Source organism: Ruditapes philippinarum, unplaced genomic scaffold (assembly GCF_026571515.1).
Source record: "Ruditapes philippinarum isolate M1 unplaced genomic scaffold, ASM2657151v2 ctg254_1_1_1_1, whole genome shotgun sequence".
Classification (NCBI taxonomy): Eukaryota; Metazoa; Mollusca; class Bivalvia; order Venerida; family Veneridae; genus Ruditapes; species Ruditapes philippinarum.
In genome coordinates, this window is record NW_026857453.1 from 3,139 (window position 1) to 25,401 (window position 22,263).

Genomic DNA, 22,263 nt, shown 5'->3' on the forward strand with positions numbered 1-22,263 from the left:
TAAATCACTTTCCGTGAATATTCTATTTAAAGCAAATACATGTACATTTATTATATTATGAAGGACATTTTGCATGTAAGCAAGTGTTTCATATATCCCTTTTACAGACTTTAACAAGTAAATGTTTAATAGATTAAAACAGGTATCATAAACATGTTATTAATTTTATATGTTATTGTTTTTTTGTAAAGAAAAACGAACACACACAAACAAAAAGCTTATCAGACATACAACTGTTAATAACTTATTATTTCAATTATTAAATTGGACTGATAAAATGTGATCATGTTTATTTAACTATCATTTTAGGACCAGTTTAGTACATTCGGACGCTCCCTGGTGAAAACGATTTCTATGATGATAGGGGAGATTGATTTTAAGACAACATTATATGATGAATATGTGAATTTTGAGTTCCTGAGCTTCGTTTTCTTTTCAATCTTTATGTTGCTTATGCCAATAGTGGTCGTTAATCTACTGGTACGTTCACATTTACATTACTCTTAGTTGTTGCCTATAAGGGTCGATGTATCAGCATTTAAATTTGAGCCACCGTTAATCCCTGTATGATCGTAAGAGGCAACTAAATGGATTCGAATAACTAGATTCTATGCATAATTTAGACCTAGCAGGTGAGTTGGTTTGAATTTCTGGTGTTTCTCTATATTTATAACATCCGATGCCAAAATCATCTTTCCTGTTTCGGCGCTATTACTCCTCAACTGGGTTTGTGAGTCGTAAAACCAAACAAACTAGTTGCAATTTATTAATAAAAAGATGAGGTACTGAACGACACAATTGAATAACAAAGTATAGGTAAAGTTTGATGAGTAATTTGTAAAATTTAAAATTCTGTTGATCAGACACAAAAATGAAAGTCTGTCGATTTTCAAATTCACAAGGTCATTTTGTTCTACTAAACTCACGATTAAAGACCCAATTGTCCCTTTTTGCATGTTTCCATGCACAACCATAGTATATACAAAAGTTTTCCGAAGAATTCTGTGACAGTTATCAAAAGTTATCAGAAGAACTCCATCTTTTGTGTAACAGTTTCTCCCCCATAAGAAATGAAGAATTATACAATTTTGTTTTAAACTATAAAAAGTTGAATGGTACTTTATTCCTATACTTCGCTTGCTGATTTATTTTCTTATTTTCATATATATATTTAAATGATGTGTAATTATTGTTTTTACTTATGAACGAGCTCAATCAAACCGAGTCTGCAATATTTTCAATTTTGCCGTGTTGGGCTTTCTTTAGGGATTCTGTTTTTCTCTATTTTCAATGAAAATCGGGTACTATTATACAGATATTGGCGGTGGTGATGTTTCCGCTCAATAACTTGAGTTTGCTTTGGCCTATTGTTGCTAAACTTGATGTAACTGTAGCTTATATCAAGAGAAAGCTTGGGATTGCTACCCTAGAGTCTTTGATAAGGGTCACTGTTTCGTTTATTAGAAATTAAAATGTTTGCTTCAAAACCTCAGGCTGATTTGACCTATTGACACCAAACTAAGTATGTGAGTAGCTTATATCTAGACGCTTCTCGTTATTTATATCCGGGTGACTTTGACTAAGATCAAGGTCATTGTTGCTGAAAATATAAATTCAGTTCGACATAATAACTTGACTTACCTGTGACCTATTGACAGCATATTTAGATTGTGGGTATCTTTTATCAAGACGCAACTCGAAATTGCTACCCAGATGTCTGTGATCAAGGCAAGGTCAATGTCACTGTTAGTATCGAAGGAAATTTCGTGTCCGCATCATAACCTGAGTTAGCCAAGACCTACTGACACCAAATTTTGTATGTAGGAAGCATATATCAGGACGCAATTTTGGATTGCTATCAAGCCGTTAGTGAACAATGATAGGTTTCTGTTGCTTACAGAACAATGCACATAATTACTTGTGTTTGCTTTGGTTTATTGAAACCAAACTTGCTGAATTGGTAGCTTATATGAAGATGCTGCTTGGGATTGCTACTTAGATATTGGGAACAAGGTCAATGTCACTTGCTTGCCATACAAATTTCAGCTTCTGCCTTAATAACTTTAGTTCACTATGACCTGTTAATTCCTTGAAAACCTGGTTTTGTCGCATTACAGCGATTCTTGTTTTTTCCATAACGAAGCAAAGTCAGTGGCTATATTTTTTCCTACAGATTCTATGCACGTCCCTAAAGTGATGCATGCATATTCATTGTTTCACAAAATGACCAGGTTAATTGGACGTTTTGTTTTCTACCAAAACACGTTCAATTATTGTTTAAACAACATTTCAAATGACTTTATGATTATCATAAATGTACACCCGTATATTTCTCGTTTTGTAAATTGTGTGACGTTTATCTATAAAACTGCATTCAATTTGTTTAACAAATATATTGAATATCATATAAAAGGTTGGTTTAGCGGTGGAAGATATACATGCATGCAAACGAAACGCCAGTCTTGAGAAAAGAAGATTGCAGGTAAGTTTAAGCCAATTACATTAAAAAATATCGTTCGAGGTAATTCGCCATACTTTTTATAGCATTTGTTTCATACAAATGGATTACTGTTTATTATTTACTTTTAGGATATGGCGCGACTTTTTCATTGTGATGTTTTTCTAACCTAAAATTCCCCTTTATATTGATTCTGAATCAATATAATTATAGGTAATTATACATTTGACTGTACAATGCGGATATATTTGGACTCGTACACAACTTGAAAAGTTATATTGGACGTGCTGATAGGCGAGTCCAATATGTCATTTCAAGCTGTGTATGAGTCCAAATATATTCCCGTATTGTACAGTCAAGTGTATAATAACCTTTTTATCATATATATCTTTTGTTCATTTTGAATTATCATCAAGATCATCACAAAATGTTGACATATTTTAGTTTTAATTTTAGGCCATTCGTGTAATAAATTCATATTATAATTTAACATTTTGTTGCTACAGATCACTATATATTCAATAGATTACAAGTCAATAAATGTTAGAATTAAAGTGCTGTTGTTGCATGAGCTTTGTCAGCAGAATAATTACATTTTTATAAATTCGTGAAGAACGTTTCTGGCAAGATAAAGAAGAAAATATAATCTTGTCGATATAGATATAACCATGTATGCTATATCTTGTCAGCAATTTGTTTAATTAGTATAACAATGTATTGATTTAGAAGAATGAATCATAAAGTTTGCATGGCAGAACTATTAGAAAGTGCAATCACATTATATAGTAGGACTTTACTATTTAACAAATATGCATTTTCCGATTTACATTGTAATTATTTATAAGCAAAATTGTAAATCTAATAATCGAAGAAAAATATCTACCGGTTTCACCCATTAAAGGCATCTTGATATTGAGGTTAATAACGTAGCTTGGTAACGATGTCATTACAGCGTAAAGGGACGTCACTCGTATTACGGTATGAAAGGACATATTTGAGTTTTAATATAGAAAGTATAGCATAGATAAGTGCTATTTTAAGTTCAGTTTTGGTTTTAATACTTTTATTATCTATCACCCGCCGAAAAGGCGAAAAGGCGGTGGGGATATAGAAATAGTCTCCGTCCTTTCCGTCTGTACTTCCGTCCCTCATTTTTGTCCGGAGCAAATCTCAAAAAGTATTTGAGGTATCAACTTGAAACTCCATAAGTGGGCAGAACTAATTGAGGAGGAGTACAGAACACAATAATGCTAACCCATCCTGCATTATTTTTCAGTTATTGCCCTTTTGTTATTTTCAGCCATCAGTATTCACATATGTTAGAAAAATCTGTAATCACTTCAGCCATCAATTTTCATTACAAAAAAAAAAAAACCTCTTAAAATTGAATTATTCTGCTCTACGACATATACATTCATCTAATGAACAAACACATTCGGCGGCGGAGAATGGCCATGTTAACATTGCTCTTGTTTATACATTTTCTTTCAATCTTTTTTTAATGTCTTGCGTTTTATAGATTGGCATTATATTTAATTTCGGAAAGATATCTCTCGCTCAAATGGTATTATGGTGACTGACTGGTAGCAATGCATTGTCCGAATTTCGGATATGTTGTTTGAGTAATGCTACTCGATATGTGTGGTAATAAATGTGTGGTTCTCCAATGAAATCTTTTAAGCATCCTTTACATTTTAGTGCATTAATTATATTTTATATGCCACATGTTCCTGAGAATTTTAGTTAAATCGCAGCCATTGTTGAAATGTTATATATTCTTTTATATAGACCGCATTTAGTACTTTGCATCTTAATGTTTGATTCTTTTTTTATGATGAGGAAAATCGCGCTCTGGCCAGAAGGTTTTTTTTCGTTTTGCTGGTTATATTTCACTATTAATGATTGACCGTATGCATCAATCCCTTTTAGCATTTCATCATTCCGTTATATTGGTAGATTTTCTTGTATATCCTTGAAAATTTACATACAGTTATGATAATGTGCTGACACGTACGGTATACATTTATTGTCCGTTTTTACTTTTGCCTTCGTAATTCTGACTAATCTATTGCCAAAGCTCTGAAAGTCTCTGGTGATATTTTAATGAAGTCAGAAACTTGAAAAATGTATCAATCCGAGTTGCAATATATTTCAATTCGATGCAATTGTACAAAGTCGCCTAGGATGTGAAATTGGCGTGCTTTAGATGACGATTATTAAGTAACAGGTATTGCTTACTATCAGCATGTTTATAGTAAATATCTGTTTTTAATTGATAACCAATTAATGTCATCAATGCATCAAGAAAGGGCAATTTCTCTGTACTGTACAAAACAAAATGTATTCAACCGTGAACTTCAAATCAATAAATAGGTTATTGAGCACAATATTAAAGCTATTTAATTTGGGCTTAGATTAAGGCCATGAAATAAAACAACGTCTAGAAAGCTTAATCAGTTATTCATCTTCTTATAGACTTTAAAAAGTGATAAACATGTTTCAGAGACTCATATACTCTTTTGTGTATTATAAAAAGTTATGTTGTGGAAAGATTTGAATGGATAATATTGTGATACTTCGCCCCCCTTCCCCCGGTCTCCTGTCCCCTTCCCCTTTGTGGGCCTATTATTATTTTTGTTTGAATTCCTAATCAGTTACAAATTATTTATCATTTAATGATTAACGTGTCGTTGCCCTGTCCTTTTTATGTTTGGGGTCCGCCTGGGCTCCTTGCCATTGGTTCTTGTTGCTGGGTCATATGGGGGTTGCGTTCATTGAACGCCGCCTTTCCTTGTTGATCTTGTTTTTCATATTTTCGGACTATATGAAAGTAATGTAAATTGTTCAAGTTGGCATTTGATTTTGAAGATATAACCAAAACTTTAAAAACAAAAGAGAACCGTGAACACTACATATGTGCTGGGTAATAGGTAAGGTAAAATCAGCGACCGTGATTAAGTGAAATAGAAATACAAATTATCAATTTTAAATGTTTTGTTTCTAGTGTCTTCTTTTTTTACTCAAGATTGTTTCCCTAGTACATGTATACTTCTTGATTCAATATCAGCATATATTGGTTTGTTTCTAGCTTCTCCTTTTTGGTTTATAAATTAAGGTGTATCTCTTTGTTCTTGTTCTAGTTTTTATTTTGACTTTAGATTGTTATACAAAGTAATATTCCCCATATAACATGTAAAGCAAATTATTGTAGAAACATATACTAGTAATCAGGAGCTCTTTTATGACTTGAATATTTACAAAATGTTAAAATCATCATGCCACTGCCCTCAAAATAAGCATCATGTCACTGCCCTTAACAAACATACAAAGACTATGAGAAAGCAAGTAAAATGTCAGTAATTGAACGGAAAACTTTTGATTGCTTGATATTGCAATTATGTGACTTTGAATTTATTTACAATCAAGAGTAGCTGGAAGAACTCTGCTTTTTAGAGGGGCAAGATGCTATGACTTGATTCATAGAAGGGTCAATTATGATGTTATCAAGATTTGAAGAGAAATACCTGCTATACTCACACAAGTTAGCTTTCAAACATACATGTGCAGCAAAAATTATACAAATCAAACAACAGTTTTATTGTGTTTCTTTTTTCTAAAACATTTTGATTATAATTAATGTGAAATAAAGTAGCAAATTAAGCTTTTAACACAAACAAGCTCACACTCATACTAAAATGTTTCATTTAAAAAATATTTACATAAAACTACATAAATGATACATGTATTGCCATTGGTATGGAGGGGTGGGTGGGACTGGAAGAACAACAGTCTCAGAGTTATTCTTATATCACACTCTTGATATATTTATGGTACAATATCTTAATGTACTATAAATATGGGTTATGTGTGATGTTATGTGTAGAGCACAACTGATTATTAAATGTGTTAATTGCATTCAATACACTAGCTACTTCATAGCAAATGGCAAACATATTGTCTATACTGATTATGAGTGTCATCTTAGTTCATAAATAAAGAAAATATATCTACTACTATAGCATATTTCAAAAGTGTATTTGTAATATATTGACTCGCTATTGGTCAGCTAGTATTAGCCACTAGCTGATAAGCCCCGCATAAATTCACCTGGCATCACCTCTCTGTAGGATCATTAGTAAATAGATTTAGAAACCGTACGGCTGCGTTGTTTTATCTCTCTACCCATGCCTGTCCACTAATTATGATATAGCAGACATTACATTGACGACGAGGATGATTGGATAATACTTTTCACAAATTCAATTAATTCTAGAGGACTTGTTAATAATAAGTTCAGTGATAACGTTATTGTGGCTATTTTCAAGGATTTATATAAATTATTTCAAGATATCTTTTAAACTTCCAACGCCACAGCCTTTCAAAGTTATTGGGCAAAGTACCAACTTAATCAGTTCATGGGACAATTACATCAAACGTTTTGAATATTATAAACATGCAGCCGGAAAAACAAAAGACGAAAGAAAAAAAGCTTTCCTATTACATCTATGTGGAGAAGAATTACAATACATATACGAGACAACAATCCGTCAAGAAAATTCATGCAGCCAAACAGTTTAACATGGAAAATAATTTATCAGAGTTCAGTGACAGATTTCAAAGATTGGGAAAACTCCAGCTACAGCTACATATCAACAAATATGTTAAGCCCATTGCACAGCTAAATCGCAAAATACCTTTCAAAATGCGACGGCAAGTCAGAGAAAAAATAAAACTACTACTAGATTATGACGTCATAGAAAAAGAGAAATACAGAATAAAGAAAGCCCAACACGACAAAATTGAAAATGTTGCAGGCTCGGTTTGATTAGGCCTGTTCATGGACGGTAATGGAAAGTGCAAGTTACCGTCCACGCCCCCTAGCACCGGCTTAAGCAGAATTCAACATTATAACACGAAAATGGTGAAATTTTGAATTTAGAAACATCCGTAGATGTGTTCATTCGGCGGTCATCATGGAACCTTCAATGTGACACAGTAGTGCCATTCCATGAAAAGCGGCGTATGGTCCGCAAGTAAAAGAATGCTTGTGCCCTAAACGAGAAAATATGATGAACAAGATCGACAAGGAAAGGCGGCGCCCAATGAACGCAGCCCCCACCCGACCCAGCAACAAAAACCAATGGCAAGGAGCCCAGGTGGACCCCAAAACATAAAAAGGACAGGGCAACGACACGTTAATCAATAAATGATAAATAATTTGTAACTGATTAGGAATTAAAAGAAAATAATAATAGGCCCGGAAAGGGGACAGGAGACCGGGGGAAGGGGGGGGGGTTTAATCAAAGAAATAAAAACTAGAGGCAATTGGGTAGATACTTACCGTAGACGAGAAAACAACAAGGGACACAAGCAAAAGTGTCACCAAAACAGTATGAAACAACATAGACATACATCTGAGGAACACAGTGGGGCGCCGCCTTGGAACGGTCAGCAGCATAATAATGACTGCTGGGGAGTTTAAACCGGTTAATGGTGCACCAAACCTCGCTCTTAGCCCCACCATGTTCCTATAAACGAGACAGTGTAAATAAAATGAATCCCCGCCAAGTGACATTCTAACAGTTGTCATGGTTACAAAAGGTTAAATAAGTAAAACACTAAAATGATCATGTAGAAACATATAAAAGTAAACCCAATGACCATAACAAAAGTACTCAATGTCCTAAAGGAAGACAGAGCAACAAGAAAATCACCTACAAGGGCCCGACGAAGCAAGACAGAAGACAAACATTAAGGCAATTCAGTCCCAAAGGGCTTTAAGAACTGTCCATCATATAGTCTCCCACTTGGTCCGTCAGATGTAATCAAAACAATGGGCGAAACTAAGTAAAAAAAAATGGAATTTTGAAAGGGGATCTGAGGTTATGAAGCCTGCATATCACAGATATGACGTCAAAAGACAAATTTAAAAAGCAGGCAACATATCCTAAGGGTGATTATACAGTATTGAAGTAGGAATACTGGAACCACCCAAGTTGAAAAAGGCCAGTTGAGGGTGCTACACCATGGGTGTGACGTCACCCCTGGTAATTATTTCGAAAAGCAATGGAGACATCAGAATTTGTGTAGACATGAGACAAGCAAATACAGCAGCAGTTGAACGTGAACGGTTTGCAATGCCGGACATTAACGAAACACAAGAAGAACTTAGTTGAGCCAACATCTTCACTAAACTAGATCTCAACATGGGGTATCACCAGACAGAGCTCGACCCACAATCAAGAAAAATAATATTTGTCACAAACGATGGAAAATATCGCTATCGCCGACTTATGTTTGGAATTTCTGTCCTTCAGAAAATATGATAAACAAGATCAACAAGGAAAGGCGGCGTTCAATGAACGCAACCCCCATATGACCCAGCAACAAGAACCAGTGGCAAGGAGTCCAGGCGGACCCCAAACAAAAACAGGACAGGGCAAAGACAGAGCACGGACAGGTTAATCACTAAATGATAAATAATAATTTGTAACTGATTAGGAATTCAAAGAAAACAAATAAATGATTGAATAATAAGCCCACAAAGTCAAAGGGGACAGGAGACCGGGGGGAAGGGGGGGGGATTAAAGAAATAAAAACTAGGGGTAATGGGGAAGATACTTATCGTAGACGAGAAAACAACAAGGGACACAAGCAAAAGTGTCACCACAACAGTATGAAACAACATAGAAGTACATCTGAGGAACACAGAGGGGCGCCGCTTTGGAACGATCAGCAGCATAATAATGACTGCTGGGGTGTTTAAACCGGTTAATGGTGCACCAAACCTCGCTCTTAGCCCCACCATGTTCCTATAAACGAGACAGTGTAAATAAAATGAATCCCCGCCAAGTGAAATTCTAACAGTTGTCATGGTTACAAAAGGAAATAAGTAAAACACTAATTTAAAAATGATCATGTAGAAACATATAAAAACTTAATAGTGTCGACATCACTGATCCCGAAGGACCAGAAAAATATAACACCACTGAAGTTAAATCTTTCTTAGGACTGCTAAACTACTGATGTAAAGTAGTAACATTTTCAATTTTGCCGTGTTGGGCTTTCTTTGGGGATTCTGTATTTATCTATTTTATTCCGAATTTCGCAACTATTTCGGAACCTATCATAAACTAGTGAAAAACAGAATCCCTAAAGAAAGCCCAAAACGGCAAAATTGTAAAATATTGCAGGCTCGGTTTGATTGAGCCTGTTCATGGACGGTACTGGAAAGTGCAAGATACCGTCCACGCCCCCTAGCACCGGCTTAAGCAGAATTCAACATTTAAACACAAAATGGTAAAAGTCTGAATTTAGAAACATCCGCAGATGTGTTCATACGGCGGTTATCATGGAAACTTCAATGTGACACAGTAGTGTCATTTCTATGAAAAGCGGCGTATGGTCCCCGAGTAAAAGAATGCGTGTGACCTAAACGAGAAAACAATGGGCGGAACTAAATAAAATGGAATTTGGAAGGGGATCTGAGGTTATGAAGCCTGCATATCACAGACAAGACGTCAAAAGACAAGTTTATAAAGCAGGCAACATATCCTAAGGGTGATTATACAGTATTCAAGTATAAATACAAGAAACTAAAAATACCATCTAAAATGTATACATTGTACAAAACAATAATGTTGTGCTGAACGATCTCCAAGGATCGAAAATGTAACATCATTTAAACTAACAAGAAAAAATGTTCCGTTCGACTGGGATAAAGAACAACAATCTGTGCTTGAACAGTGCAAATGTCATAGCTTTCTACAACCCAAAAGCTGAGACAACACCTAAGGTTGAGGGCTCACCATATGGTCTTTAGGTAGTTTTGCTTCAAAAACAAAATGATGGACATTTAAGACCTGTAGCGTATGTAAGCAGAACACTTAATGATACTGAAAGGCGTTACTGTCAAATAGAAAGAGAATGCTTAGCAGTATCTTGGGGGATAGACAAGTTTCACACTTTCAGTAATTACAGACCATAAACCGCTAGTCAAAAGCCAACACACAAACCTCCAGCTAGACTAGAAAGAATGCTACTTAGACTACAAAGTTACAAATTCAACATAGAATTTCAATCAGGAGCATTAAACCCAGCTGACATCCTATAAAGGTCAACGTATAGTCAAGAAAAATGTGAGATATCAAATATCACACAAGGTTTCATGGATTATGTGTGCGAAAATGCCGTGTAAATGGCTATGACCTTAGATCAAATTGATAAAAGAGTCAGTTCAGGACAAATTCATTCAAAAACAAATGAAGTGCATTCAGCATGATAAATGGCCGAAACATCAGAATTTTAAGATTTTCTACAAGATACGCAATGAACTGTCAGTATATGGTAACATTGTGTTACGGGGAAACAGAATTGTAATTCCACAGGGACCAAGACCACAAGTATTACAGATAGCACATGAAACACATCAAGGAATAGTAAAAACAAAGCAAATGCTAGAAAAATATATTGGCCTGGCATTGAACAATTAATTGAAATGCCAATTAAAACGTGCTTCCAGTGCCAGCTAGTTCCAAAAAATAGATAAATACAGAATCCCTAAAGAAAGCCCAACACGGCAAAATTGAAAATGTTGCAGGCTCGGTTTGATTGAGGACAGGACAACTTCCTATCACACCAACTGAATTACCGGAAACACACTGGCAAACCGTTGGGATGAATTTAACAGGACCGTTCCAAGGGGGAGAATGTATTCTTGTAGTCATCGATAACTACTATCCAGAAATTGAAATCATGAAATCAATCACCTCAAGTTGTATTAATCAAAGACTTATGAAAATATTTGCCACACATGGACTAACTTCAGTGATCAAAACGGAAAGTGCACCAAACATAGTATCTCATGAAATCACAAACTTCTTCACTGCAAACGGAATTACACACCAATGTGTTAACCCTTATCGTTGATAAATGACCACTATTATTTTTGATTGACATGCAAAAAAATATGACAAACAAGACCAATTAGGAAAGGCGGCGCTCAATGAACGCAATCCCCACTGCAAGTTTATGTTCATGATTATATCGTGATCGTGAATAAAAAGGATTTTTTTGTGTTGCCAGCTACACAGACGTTTGGCTTGACTACTCCTCAAAAGCTACTGGTAAAATTTCATCAAAACATAACATACATGTATCTAGTTGTGCATCTCGTCAAAAGTTTTTGGTTTATTAATTTTTGTCAGTCTTAGCCCTTAAATAATATCAATTTTAAAATCTGTCCGTACTACTCTTACATCGCCGAATACACACGGTTCATAAACATGAAACATAATAACATGTAATCAACAGTGGGTAAAATGAATAAAATTGCGTCAATATACAGCAACAGGTGCGTAAAATGTCGACTAATGAAATTGAGTTTTTGGTGCCTTCTGGGTGTACTGCTTGGGTGTGTCCGGGATCAGCGTCCTGTGAGCGTTGCCTTTGCCTTGTTGATCTTTATTCTTGTTATTTTATGAAAATTTATATTCTTCGACAACAAAGAAAATAGCAGCGTCCACGATGTAAACCGGTTTCACGTGTCTTGCCAATATAAACGGCATAACTGTCCCCAAACTAAACTATTCCGCAAGCAAAGACCACAAAAGTAATATTTTTTCTAGCAAACGTCGTTTGAGAACGAGCTATTTGATTGGTTTAAATCGCCTCATGAAATTGTGAAGCAACCAATGAAAAAGATGCCTTTTACACACCTCCTATCGACAAGTTAGCGGCAAAAATCCTACGGCTGATCAATGTTAATGGCTCTGCCGTTGGTCGGACTGATTGGTAGCTCGATTTCTTGCGCATATTTCACAGGTTTTTAGATGAATGATTTTTGCCTATCTTGAGGCGACACAGGTGATCACTGATCTTTCTTTCTATGGTACATGCAGACAGTTTTTGCTTTTTAAGTATACATACGTCGTATTTCATAGGAAATTTATTTACAGAGTTTGGCTTTATGTAATATCTAGTAATTTATAGTATGTCACAATTATAAAAGGAATATGAATCTCAAAAATACTTCAAAGATCTAATTATGTACTGCATAAATTGTGTTGATTAAAACTCAACGTATTTTTTACTTGGATATCTTACGCCCATATCATTCAATCACAAAAACGTACCACATTGAAAGTTCCATGTTAAACGCCTTACCACCGTATGATCACATCTGTGAATTTGTTTTAATTCAAATGCCACCATTTCATATTTTAAAATTGAATTCTGCTTATCCGTTGCAATGGGCATGGAAAGTGTGCAATTTAGCTTTTACAAACCACTACTACGAAAGACCGGTGGAGACATTTCAACTTCATGAATTCACGATTTGAACTTCATGAATTCACGATTTTAACTTATCAAATTCAACTTCGTGAATTGACGATTTCAACTTCACGAATTTACGATTTCTAATTCATGAATTCACTATTTCAACTTCATGAATTCACGATTTCCACTACATGAATTCACGATTTCAACTTCACGAATTCACGATTTGAACGCCATGAAGCTGAAATCGTGACTTTACGAAGTTGAAGTTGTGAATTCTGGAATTCATGAAGCTGAAATGGCACTACCGGTCTTTCGTACACTACCCTTATTTGTGTTTACTAATTTTGTAACGAATGCATTTCATATATTAAGATTATTTTTTAAACACATCGTTATAAAGTGCATTCGTTTTATTCTTAGATTAATAAGAAAGAAATTTGTTTAATTTTACTTCTTTAATACTGTACATACATTAACAGGTTGACCTCATGCTGGAATTTACGATGTCATCAGAATCGAAATATAGTTGGTCTCCTTTTAGTTTACCTGTCCCAGACAGTACGACATTAATCATTCCAAAAAATCAAGGCTTTATCAAGAAAATGTGGGATAGTGCGTGGAAATTAACCGAACATGATATAAAATCTGGACTGAAACCTGAAAAAGTAATGCATATTACTCTTTTTGTTGTTGATCATTTTCAGTTCACAACTATATAAACCACATTTATTAAAATTAAATCTAAAGAATAATATTAAAAACACAAATAAGATTTTGTCATAATTGCGATACAATATTGCTTTACTCAACAAAAGCCTGTTAAATGTATTGTTTTTATTAATTGAATTAAACGTAGGAATACATGTATGTAAAATTATTTCCTTTTTAATAACAAGAGCAAATAGAATGTATCGCAATCATAATGTTTCAAGGTTTAAGATCGGTGCTGCTGGTTCAGTTTTACCCGAAAACATCCAACTTAATACATTTCATACATTCCTCATTTTGTTATAGAATCTATAGACTAAAATTTGAAAAATAATAAATTTGTCAATATATTCTTAATTCCATATCATTATTTGATTTCAGGACAGAATATTCAAATTGGAAAGGAAATTAAACAAGCTTAGAAAGTATATGAAGAAACAGATGGAAACGACGAGAGAAATCTTAGAGCGCTTAAAATAAAGAGAAGAAGAATCAAGTTCAACATGTTAAATATATTTTTTATACGACATAAGATGTGAAGATAAGTTTAAAACTTGACTAGCATTTCAAAAGTTACTATAGTAACTAGTTTTACAATCTACTACTTAAACCAGATAGTCTCCAGAAGAGATAAAGTCAAACTGAACTGATTCTTTGTCATAACAATTTATTACAGGGGAATTGCTTAAACAAATGACTAAATATTAATGATGATATAGAATTGCTATAGTCAGATAATTTCCATCAATTATAATAAATTAAAATGTAGATAGTATGTCTTGAAATGTCAGTTGCCAAAATTCTACATTCAAATCAATACTTAATGCTTTCATATACCCAAAATTAATGACGATTTGAATTCATACCGTTTCAAATATTATGACCCACTTTATTAATTGTTTTATGAGATTACTGTTATATGTTAGTCATATTTATCACAAACAATGTCTTGAAAATATATATTCACGACTGCCATTATGCTTGAAACTCATATAAACAGGAATAATGTTTGTAACTGACGATGATAAAGCGAGTGAATAACCACGGATTTATAATAGAAATCCGTGATATAACTTAGCAAAAAATATATAATGATTAGTACAATATAAAATTTTTATATAAATATAAAATGACAGGTGCATGCCTTATACTCAATAAAGATACTCACTGTTTTAGAGTTTTTATATGATAAGAACGACGTAGGAGCAACCTTTGGCTGTTTGGATAAAAGTGTTTCAATTAACGCTACATGTTTACTGAATAAAATGACTGGAAAGATTATTTGTCATTTCAACACCGAATGTAAAAAAGACTTTCAGAGTTCATAGGCCAACATCTGAGGTGCTTATAAAACAAATAGTATTGATTTTGTTTTCAAAATATATGTGAAAAATATCGTGGTAAATTACAAATATGAGTCATTGAAAGTCAATTAAAGCTGCGTTATTTTTTAAAGCCTGAAACAATTTTGGATTAATACAATATTATGCACATTTTGTTGTTTTTTTTTCGACCGTCCGCCAGCCTGTTAGAAGTTTCAATACCGTTATGTATCTTTGAACCGGTAGATGGAAAAGAATATTTCAACTACTAAGCAGATTAAGAAACCATCATTCATGATACGATGTGCAGAGCAGAGTGCATGTTTGACCTTTCTTAGTTCTTGGTCAAGATCACACGTAGTGATTATTTTGTATTAATTAAAAAATCTGGGTTTTTATTAACCGATAAAAATTAATTAAAATCTTTCTTGCAACATATTAATTGTATCAGACGATGTGCAGAACACAGGTTTGGACTTCCTGAGATAAAAAATTGGCCCTTTTTTGAGCATAACCTGATTTATATTGCTTTTAAAAGGATTTTTTGTGTCCGTTCTGTAAATTTTTAAACCGGGAGAAGAAAAATGAAACTACTACGCAGAAATGTTGACCATAATGCACGATGAAAAGATTGCTGGTTTGAGTTTTCTCAGATGGTCAATGTCACAATAAGTCATTTTGTAAAAAAAAAATCAAAATTTCGTGTCCGCTCTGTATCTTTTGAACCGATAGAGGAAAATGCTCTTTATGACAGAATAATTACTTACAATGATACAGAGGCAGAACATATGTACCGGCTTCATGAGATCAAAATTGGCCTCACCCTGGGATTGCTTGATGCATAGAAACTTATATAGATTCACACATTTAAGTTTCATTGCGTGACATTGCAATGTATAGAGCTTAGATATTTAGCATGTAACATTGCCTTATTGACCTTTATAAAACTAAAATAAATCATGCCCTTGGTTCAATATTGGCCCTGCCAAAGGGGTCACATTGTTTATTAGTTACAAAGGAAAGACACGTCTTGGATATTTTTGTGAAACTACGATGCCTAAAGTTTAAATATATAGTATGTGGCATCACGTTTTAGTCCACGAAATATATTGTATTAATCATTCCCAGTGGGTTAATATTAGCTCCGCCCTTGGGGTCACTTAACATTTATATTTTTGTGAACGAAAACTCGTTTAAGTCTTATTTTTGTTAAACTACTATGTCTAAATGTTAGATATTTGGTATGTAGCATAGGCTTGTTGGCCGTAACAAAACTTGTAACAGTCATTTCCCTCGGGGCAATGTTGGCCCCGCCGCTTGGACACGTAGTTGATATATTCTTGTAAGAGAAAACACATTGCAGACTTATTTTAGTAAACTCCAATGTCAAAAGCTCATATATTTTACAGGTAGCATAACCTTGTGAACCTTTGCAAAGCTGATATTAATCCTGCCTCTTGGGTTAAAGTTGGCCCGCCCAATTGTGCGAAACTATTGTTGCATATAACATCAAATTTTAAATTTCTACAAAAGCTTTATAAATCATATGCATGCCCCTCAGGTCAAACTTTGCCCTGCCCCTGGGGTCACTTGCGTTAACCCGACTAACGTTTAGGAAAACACATCTTTTTTGGATGAAAACTTTACCTCTATATTTGCATATATAATTGCCTAGTACATATCTTTTAAATTTCATGAAGCATGCACTTAGTGTAAAAAATGCTTTCACTTATGTTCTCGTCTTTTTTGGAGTCATATCATAAGGACAATAAAGATAAAACATTTTTTTCAAACAAGTTTTTTGTTTTGATTGGGTCTCTGTCCTAATTTAAATATAATACTTGATCACTTAAACAAATGTGCATTCGGGCGTATATTGCTTCGCCTTTTTGATAAACTTGTTAAGAAATATATACTGTCAGAGCTTTGATATCTTGTATGTACATGGCTCTTGTAATCCTCTACACGCGTTGTAAAAAATCATGCCTCTGAGGTCAAAGTTAGTTTCTGTTTATCAATTGTTTATAACTACAGTTTAGTTTTTATCAATTTATATTACTTTTATAGTGAATTGTTTATACTTATGACAGTTCAGTGATCATTAGTTGTATATATCTACAGATTAATGTTCATCTGTTGTATATTACTACAGATTAATGTTCATCTGTTGTATATTACTACAGATTAATGTTCATCTGTTGAATGGAACTACAGATTAATGTTTATCTATTGTATAGTACTACAGATTAATGTTCATCTATTGTATAGTACTACAGATTAATGTTCATCTGTTGTATATTACTACAGATTTATGTTCATCTGTTGTATATTACTACAGATTTATGTTAATCTGTTTTATATAACTACAGATAAATGTTCATCTGTGTATATAGTTCTATAAATAAATGTTCATATGTTGAATGGTGCAACAGATTAATGTCCATATGTTGCATATTTCTACAGAATAATGTTCATCAGATTAATAATCATCTGTTGTATGATACTACATATTAATGTTCATCTGTTATATTTTACTACATATAAATGTTCATCTGTTGTATATTACTACAGATTAATGTACATCTGTTGTATGTTACTACAGATGAATGTTCATCTGTTGTATAGTACTACAGTTTAGTGTTTATCAGTTGTTCATCAGTTGTTTATCACTAACGTGTATTGGTCATATGTTTTATATTACTATATTTAGTGTTCATCTGACGTAAAATACTTAAGTACAGTGTTTATCAGTTGTATATAACTACAGTTTAGTGTTCATCAGTGTATATTTCTTTAGTGTATTTAGCGTCAATTGTATATATGATACATTTTTTATGGGCGAAAAAAATGTTGGCAATAAATTATTAAAAACATGCAGCTGGTCGTTGGTTCGTCCGTTACCATTGTTCGTATCCGGTTTGAACAGGTGGAAGGAACTTGAATCTTCTTGGCAACAATGTTAACTACAATGATGGAATTAATTGAATCAAAGGTTCATATAACAATGTTTTTGTTTTAGTTTTTAATTTTTTTTATTTGCATTTCACATTAAACACATCTGCCAAGTTTGCAAATCATTGCATTCGCGATTCCGACCAGTGTATATGTTTCTCATAATATTGTATTTGTGTGTCTTTCTGCAAGACATGAAAAGAAAATATTACATGTAATAATGTTTGATATAAAAAAGAAATAATTGTTTATGTCTTGTGCATAACATGTATTAATAATGTACAAATGAAATATTTAATTAAATATTGTCAACTCAGTTAATTGTTGATTAAATTAATTATATGATTATTATGAGCCGTTATGTCAGTTAGACCTTTATATAATGCTAAATGTTTATTACGTAAGCTCCTTGCCATGTTATTGCACGTAAAGAGAATAACGTTCCTCGTCCCCATTATCTATCATCTGTCCTTTTTTTATTAAATCTTACATGTGACTTAGTATGTTATTTAAAGATAGTGTGGTCACAAACGTATCCTTTCTTATATTTGGTGAGCATTAAGATAAATATACACTGAAAATAATTTAAAACACGCTCCCATTCATTCAGTTGCACATCCCTATGAATAACTTGGCTGGATAGGTGACTTACCTGCCTCAATGTTAACGCTATCGGGACAATCTTTAATTTTCAAAATGTAAAAGATACTTTAAAGATCTGGAAAAAAATGTTATCCCTCAAAAGCATTAATCTCAACAAAAAAAAATGAAAATGGCATTGCATATTCGGTTTCATTGAGTCTGTACATGAGGTATAATAAAAAGGTTCAACATCCCTCACGCCGCTTAGCACAGGCTTTGGTGGTATTCAATTTTCAGCACTTAAAAGCCATGAAATCAATAATCCCGAAGGAAAAAATATATAACAGCACTTGGTCAAGAACGGGGAAACCTACCCTTGATACCTGCTGTTGTGATGTAGAAAGATTTTGGAATAAGTGATCCCTTATAAGAAAAGAACTGGATGCTTCTTAGTTGGTCGACGGGAGAAACTATTTAGTTCGGTAAGAGGTGATCGAGGCAGCAATGTATAATATTTTTACAAAATGGCAGATACATCGGCCTTTATGATATAATGGTATGAGCCTGAATAATACTTGGAACTGTCAAATGTTTATAATACTGACATATTCATTTGGAAGTTTAAATCAGACCTTAAAAGCAGTTTAAAAGAGTTTTTGTTAACCACATTGACACAATGGTTATATATTATATGCTGTGTTATGATTAATTAAATGTATACATACGCAAGTTTTTCTAACGTGGTAAAATTTAAAGTCAAGAAAATGTTAGAGTAACAGGATTAATGGAAGAGTATAACAGTTTTAATACAGAAATCAATTAATAATTCTTAGTAGAGTGGAATGACCTGTATCAATGATTAAACCGTAGGTAAACGACAACGCCAGGTTAAAGCTGATGAGTCCACTAGTCAAACTATCACATAAAGAAGCTTATTTGATTCTTTGAAAACTGAAGCAAAAGAGATCATAAAAGATATATAAAGATTTGAACATTTACAATCGTATATACACATATATTGGTGTGCATTGATATAACTCTGTATCTGCAGGCTTCATAACCATCAGAAATTGTATGAAGCTTTTATTTGTTATAATGAAATATTTCGACCACAAATGAGTTAAATCATTAGAAGTGTTTATTTATCATTAAAATTGGTTCAGATTGTAAAGCGATAACTACAAGTTCAGACAAGCATAGTTTACATTGAGTAAATTAACAAAATTATTTTACATACACATGTTCTGCGTAGTCAGTGTATCGTGTGAAGTGTTTTAATAATGGCATTGCAGAATATATAACAAAGAGGGACCCAACTCATTACCATGCATAATTATTCTTTTATCTATGGAATGATTTGCTTATAAATTACTAGTTTACACTAGTTTAAAATACACGACTGATTCTTGCACTTTTGTTGAATAATAAAATGAATTTGACTAAAATATGTATTTTTTTTTTGGAAATCCACACAATAATATATTTCAATACAGTTACACTTTTTTGTGATAAAGCGACAACTTTGTCATACAATGATTACATATTTATCATCTTAGACAGACAGTTGTATGTAGACGAACTAATTTATACATACGATTGCATACATGTTTCTGATTTAAAAATGTAAACAGATTTGATGAAATGAAAAAGATTCAATTTAGATATAGAATTCTAGACTGACAAGAAATAATGGTATGTAAGATTACATTTTAAGTTTACATTGTCTTCTTTATAACACTTCAATATCATTGTTTATAATATTTTTTTTATTCTGGTAGTATGTTCATGTCTTGTCTTGTTTCATAATCAAATTTCATGCAGTATAATTTGTTTATGAAACAAGTCAACAGCTGTACTTGTGACGGATAAATAACATTTACCAAAGCCTTAAACATATCATTTGTACGAGAATAGAATTATCTGAAATTGCCATAATAATATCAAAGGGACATCTACATGTACATGATGTGTATGCATTACAATCTCACTGGCTACGGAAATATAATTATTACTTTTTTAGTTTAATCTTTGACACATTTTCTATATTGAACATGTTAATGTTTATATAAAAAAAACAACAAGACTGTGTTTATTTTATCTATATAATAATATACTACAAAACATTATTCCTGTAACATTTCTTTGTTATATAGAGGTAACTTGTCCAGTAAACAACTCATGCTGAAATTGCGTCTTTGTATGCGGTACCGCTACATTTCAAGTGTAAAATTATTAAATATCATATCTTAAAAAGTTTCTTCTTTGATTTCGTACAACTTTAAATTGCTAATTAGCGTTATTTACAAAGCAATTTCTTTGAAATTACACGATTCCTTCTTATAGCTGAAAGATAAATATCCGACATTCAAGTCAAGGTACATGTATTGCATAAGTGATTAATATACAGTTTTAAAATGTCAAATATCTTTATTTAATATTAATTTTCTAATATGACAAGTTATAATTGCCTGATTATATTGATTTTGGTGACTTCTTATTTACCATTTTTTATATTTTGATGCAGCATTTCATTCAAGCATTGAGTTGTTTCTATGAGAACAAAAATGAAAAAACAAGTTATCAACGCTCTTATTTCTATTCATATTGATCATCTTGTAATTCAGCATTTAATACATTTGACAATTTTTACAAACATTTCAGAAGACTTGACAAACTGTACTTGCAATTGACTCCAAAACACAACAACGCAAAATACAAATAGTATGTCTTTTTCTCGTACGAGTTTATTAATGTCAATTTGTTCTTTATAATGTCCATTTAATCTACACAAAGGGATAACATGAAATGATGTTTGATCGCATTCATGCAGGATAAAACGATGACGCCAAATTTGAAATTTAAGTTTTGTTATTACTTTTTATGAAATAAAATGAAGTATCTTTTATTAGGCACTGTTGATGCCTAATAAAACCTGGCCAAATTTACATATATAACAATTGTCCATAATTGGTCATAACGCCTGCAATACATTATATGTTTGTTACTGTTATATTATTTCATATGTTTTTTATATACATAAATATAATGTACGGTATAGGGTAGGATGTCCTCGACCTGCATATGCCTATTGACGCGGAAAATAAATTAACATGGATTAAAAAAAAACAAAAACAAACAATGATTCATAATTAATTAAAAACTTATTGAATCACTAAAGGCGAAAATATTTTGAGTTTTAAACAAGCACATTATTTCAAATTGGGAAGATACTTGCATAACAATACTTTAGGTCATTTAGAATTTGCTGAATACTAGATATGTTTTTTTATTAAAACGTTTAAATAAGATGTTTTAGTGAATAACGATTTATTAGTTAATAAAATATAGCAAACTGGTCAACACTAATTTGTCGGAATATATTTAATAATGAATGTGTTTTACTGCTTAGCAAATACAATAATTTAGCACTATTTCAGATATCCTTAAATCATTAGGCCTGTTTGTAGCATATGCATTGAATGGTAACGCGTAAGCTGTTAAATGCATACTTTTTTCCCTGAGCAAAGTGATGATATTTTATCTTCTTTTTTTTTACATTTGTGTCTGTCATCTAAAATTATTCGTTTTCAATGACTTTAGCTGAGTCATTTCGTCTGCTTCTCCGCTTTAATAGAAAATGCTAAACGAAAGGTAATATTTGTCTTTAGAATGATTTCAGCCGACGTACGGAAAAAGATCTACACTATAATTGAAAGTAGATAATATCATTTGTTAAGCTGTCTTAGACAATCATTCGATGCTTTCTTTCCTTAATATGAGGCAACCTATCATTCAATTTTTAGTAGTTGAAAATGAAAGCGGCAATTCAATTTTCTCACTTTTTCTTCCACATTCCATTGCTGGACATAATTTAGATAATTGACTGTCAGACCTCCTATCTCAACCATGTACACGTATTTCATATCCACTTTGAGAAATAATAGACAAGAAATGATGGCA

The 22,263-nt window shown here is 32.8% G+C and overlaps 1 protein-coding gene across 1 annotated transcript; it reads left to right on the forward strand.

Annotated features, from left to right (window-relative positions):
* The first annotated feature begins 206 nt into the window (after nt 1-206).
* On the forward strand, nt 207-14,451 carry LOC132749794 (transient receptor potential cation channel subfamily A member 1-like). The gene is made up of 4 exons (XM_060739691.1): nt 207-480; nt 2,414-2,482; nt 13,219-13,404; nt 13,829-14,451. Exons 1-4 carry the CDS (start codon nt 355-357, stop codon nt 13,925-13,927), a joined length of 480 nt encoding a protein of 159 aa, XP_060595674.1. The 5' UTR covers nt 207-354; the 3' UTR covers nt 13,928-14,451.
* The last annotated feature ends 7,812 nt before the right edge of the window (nt 14,452-22,263 follow it).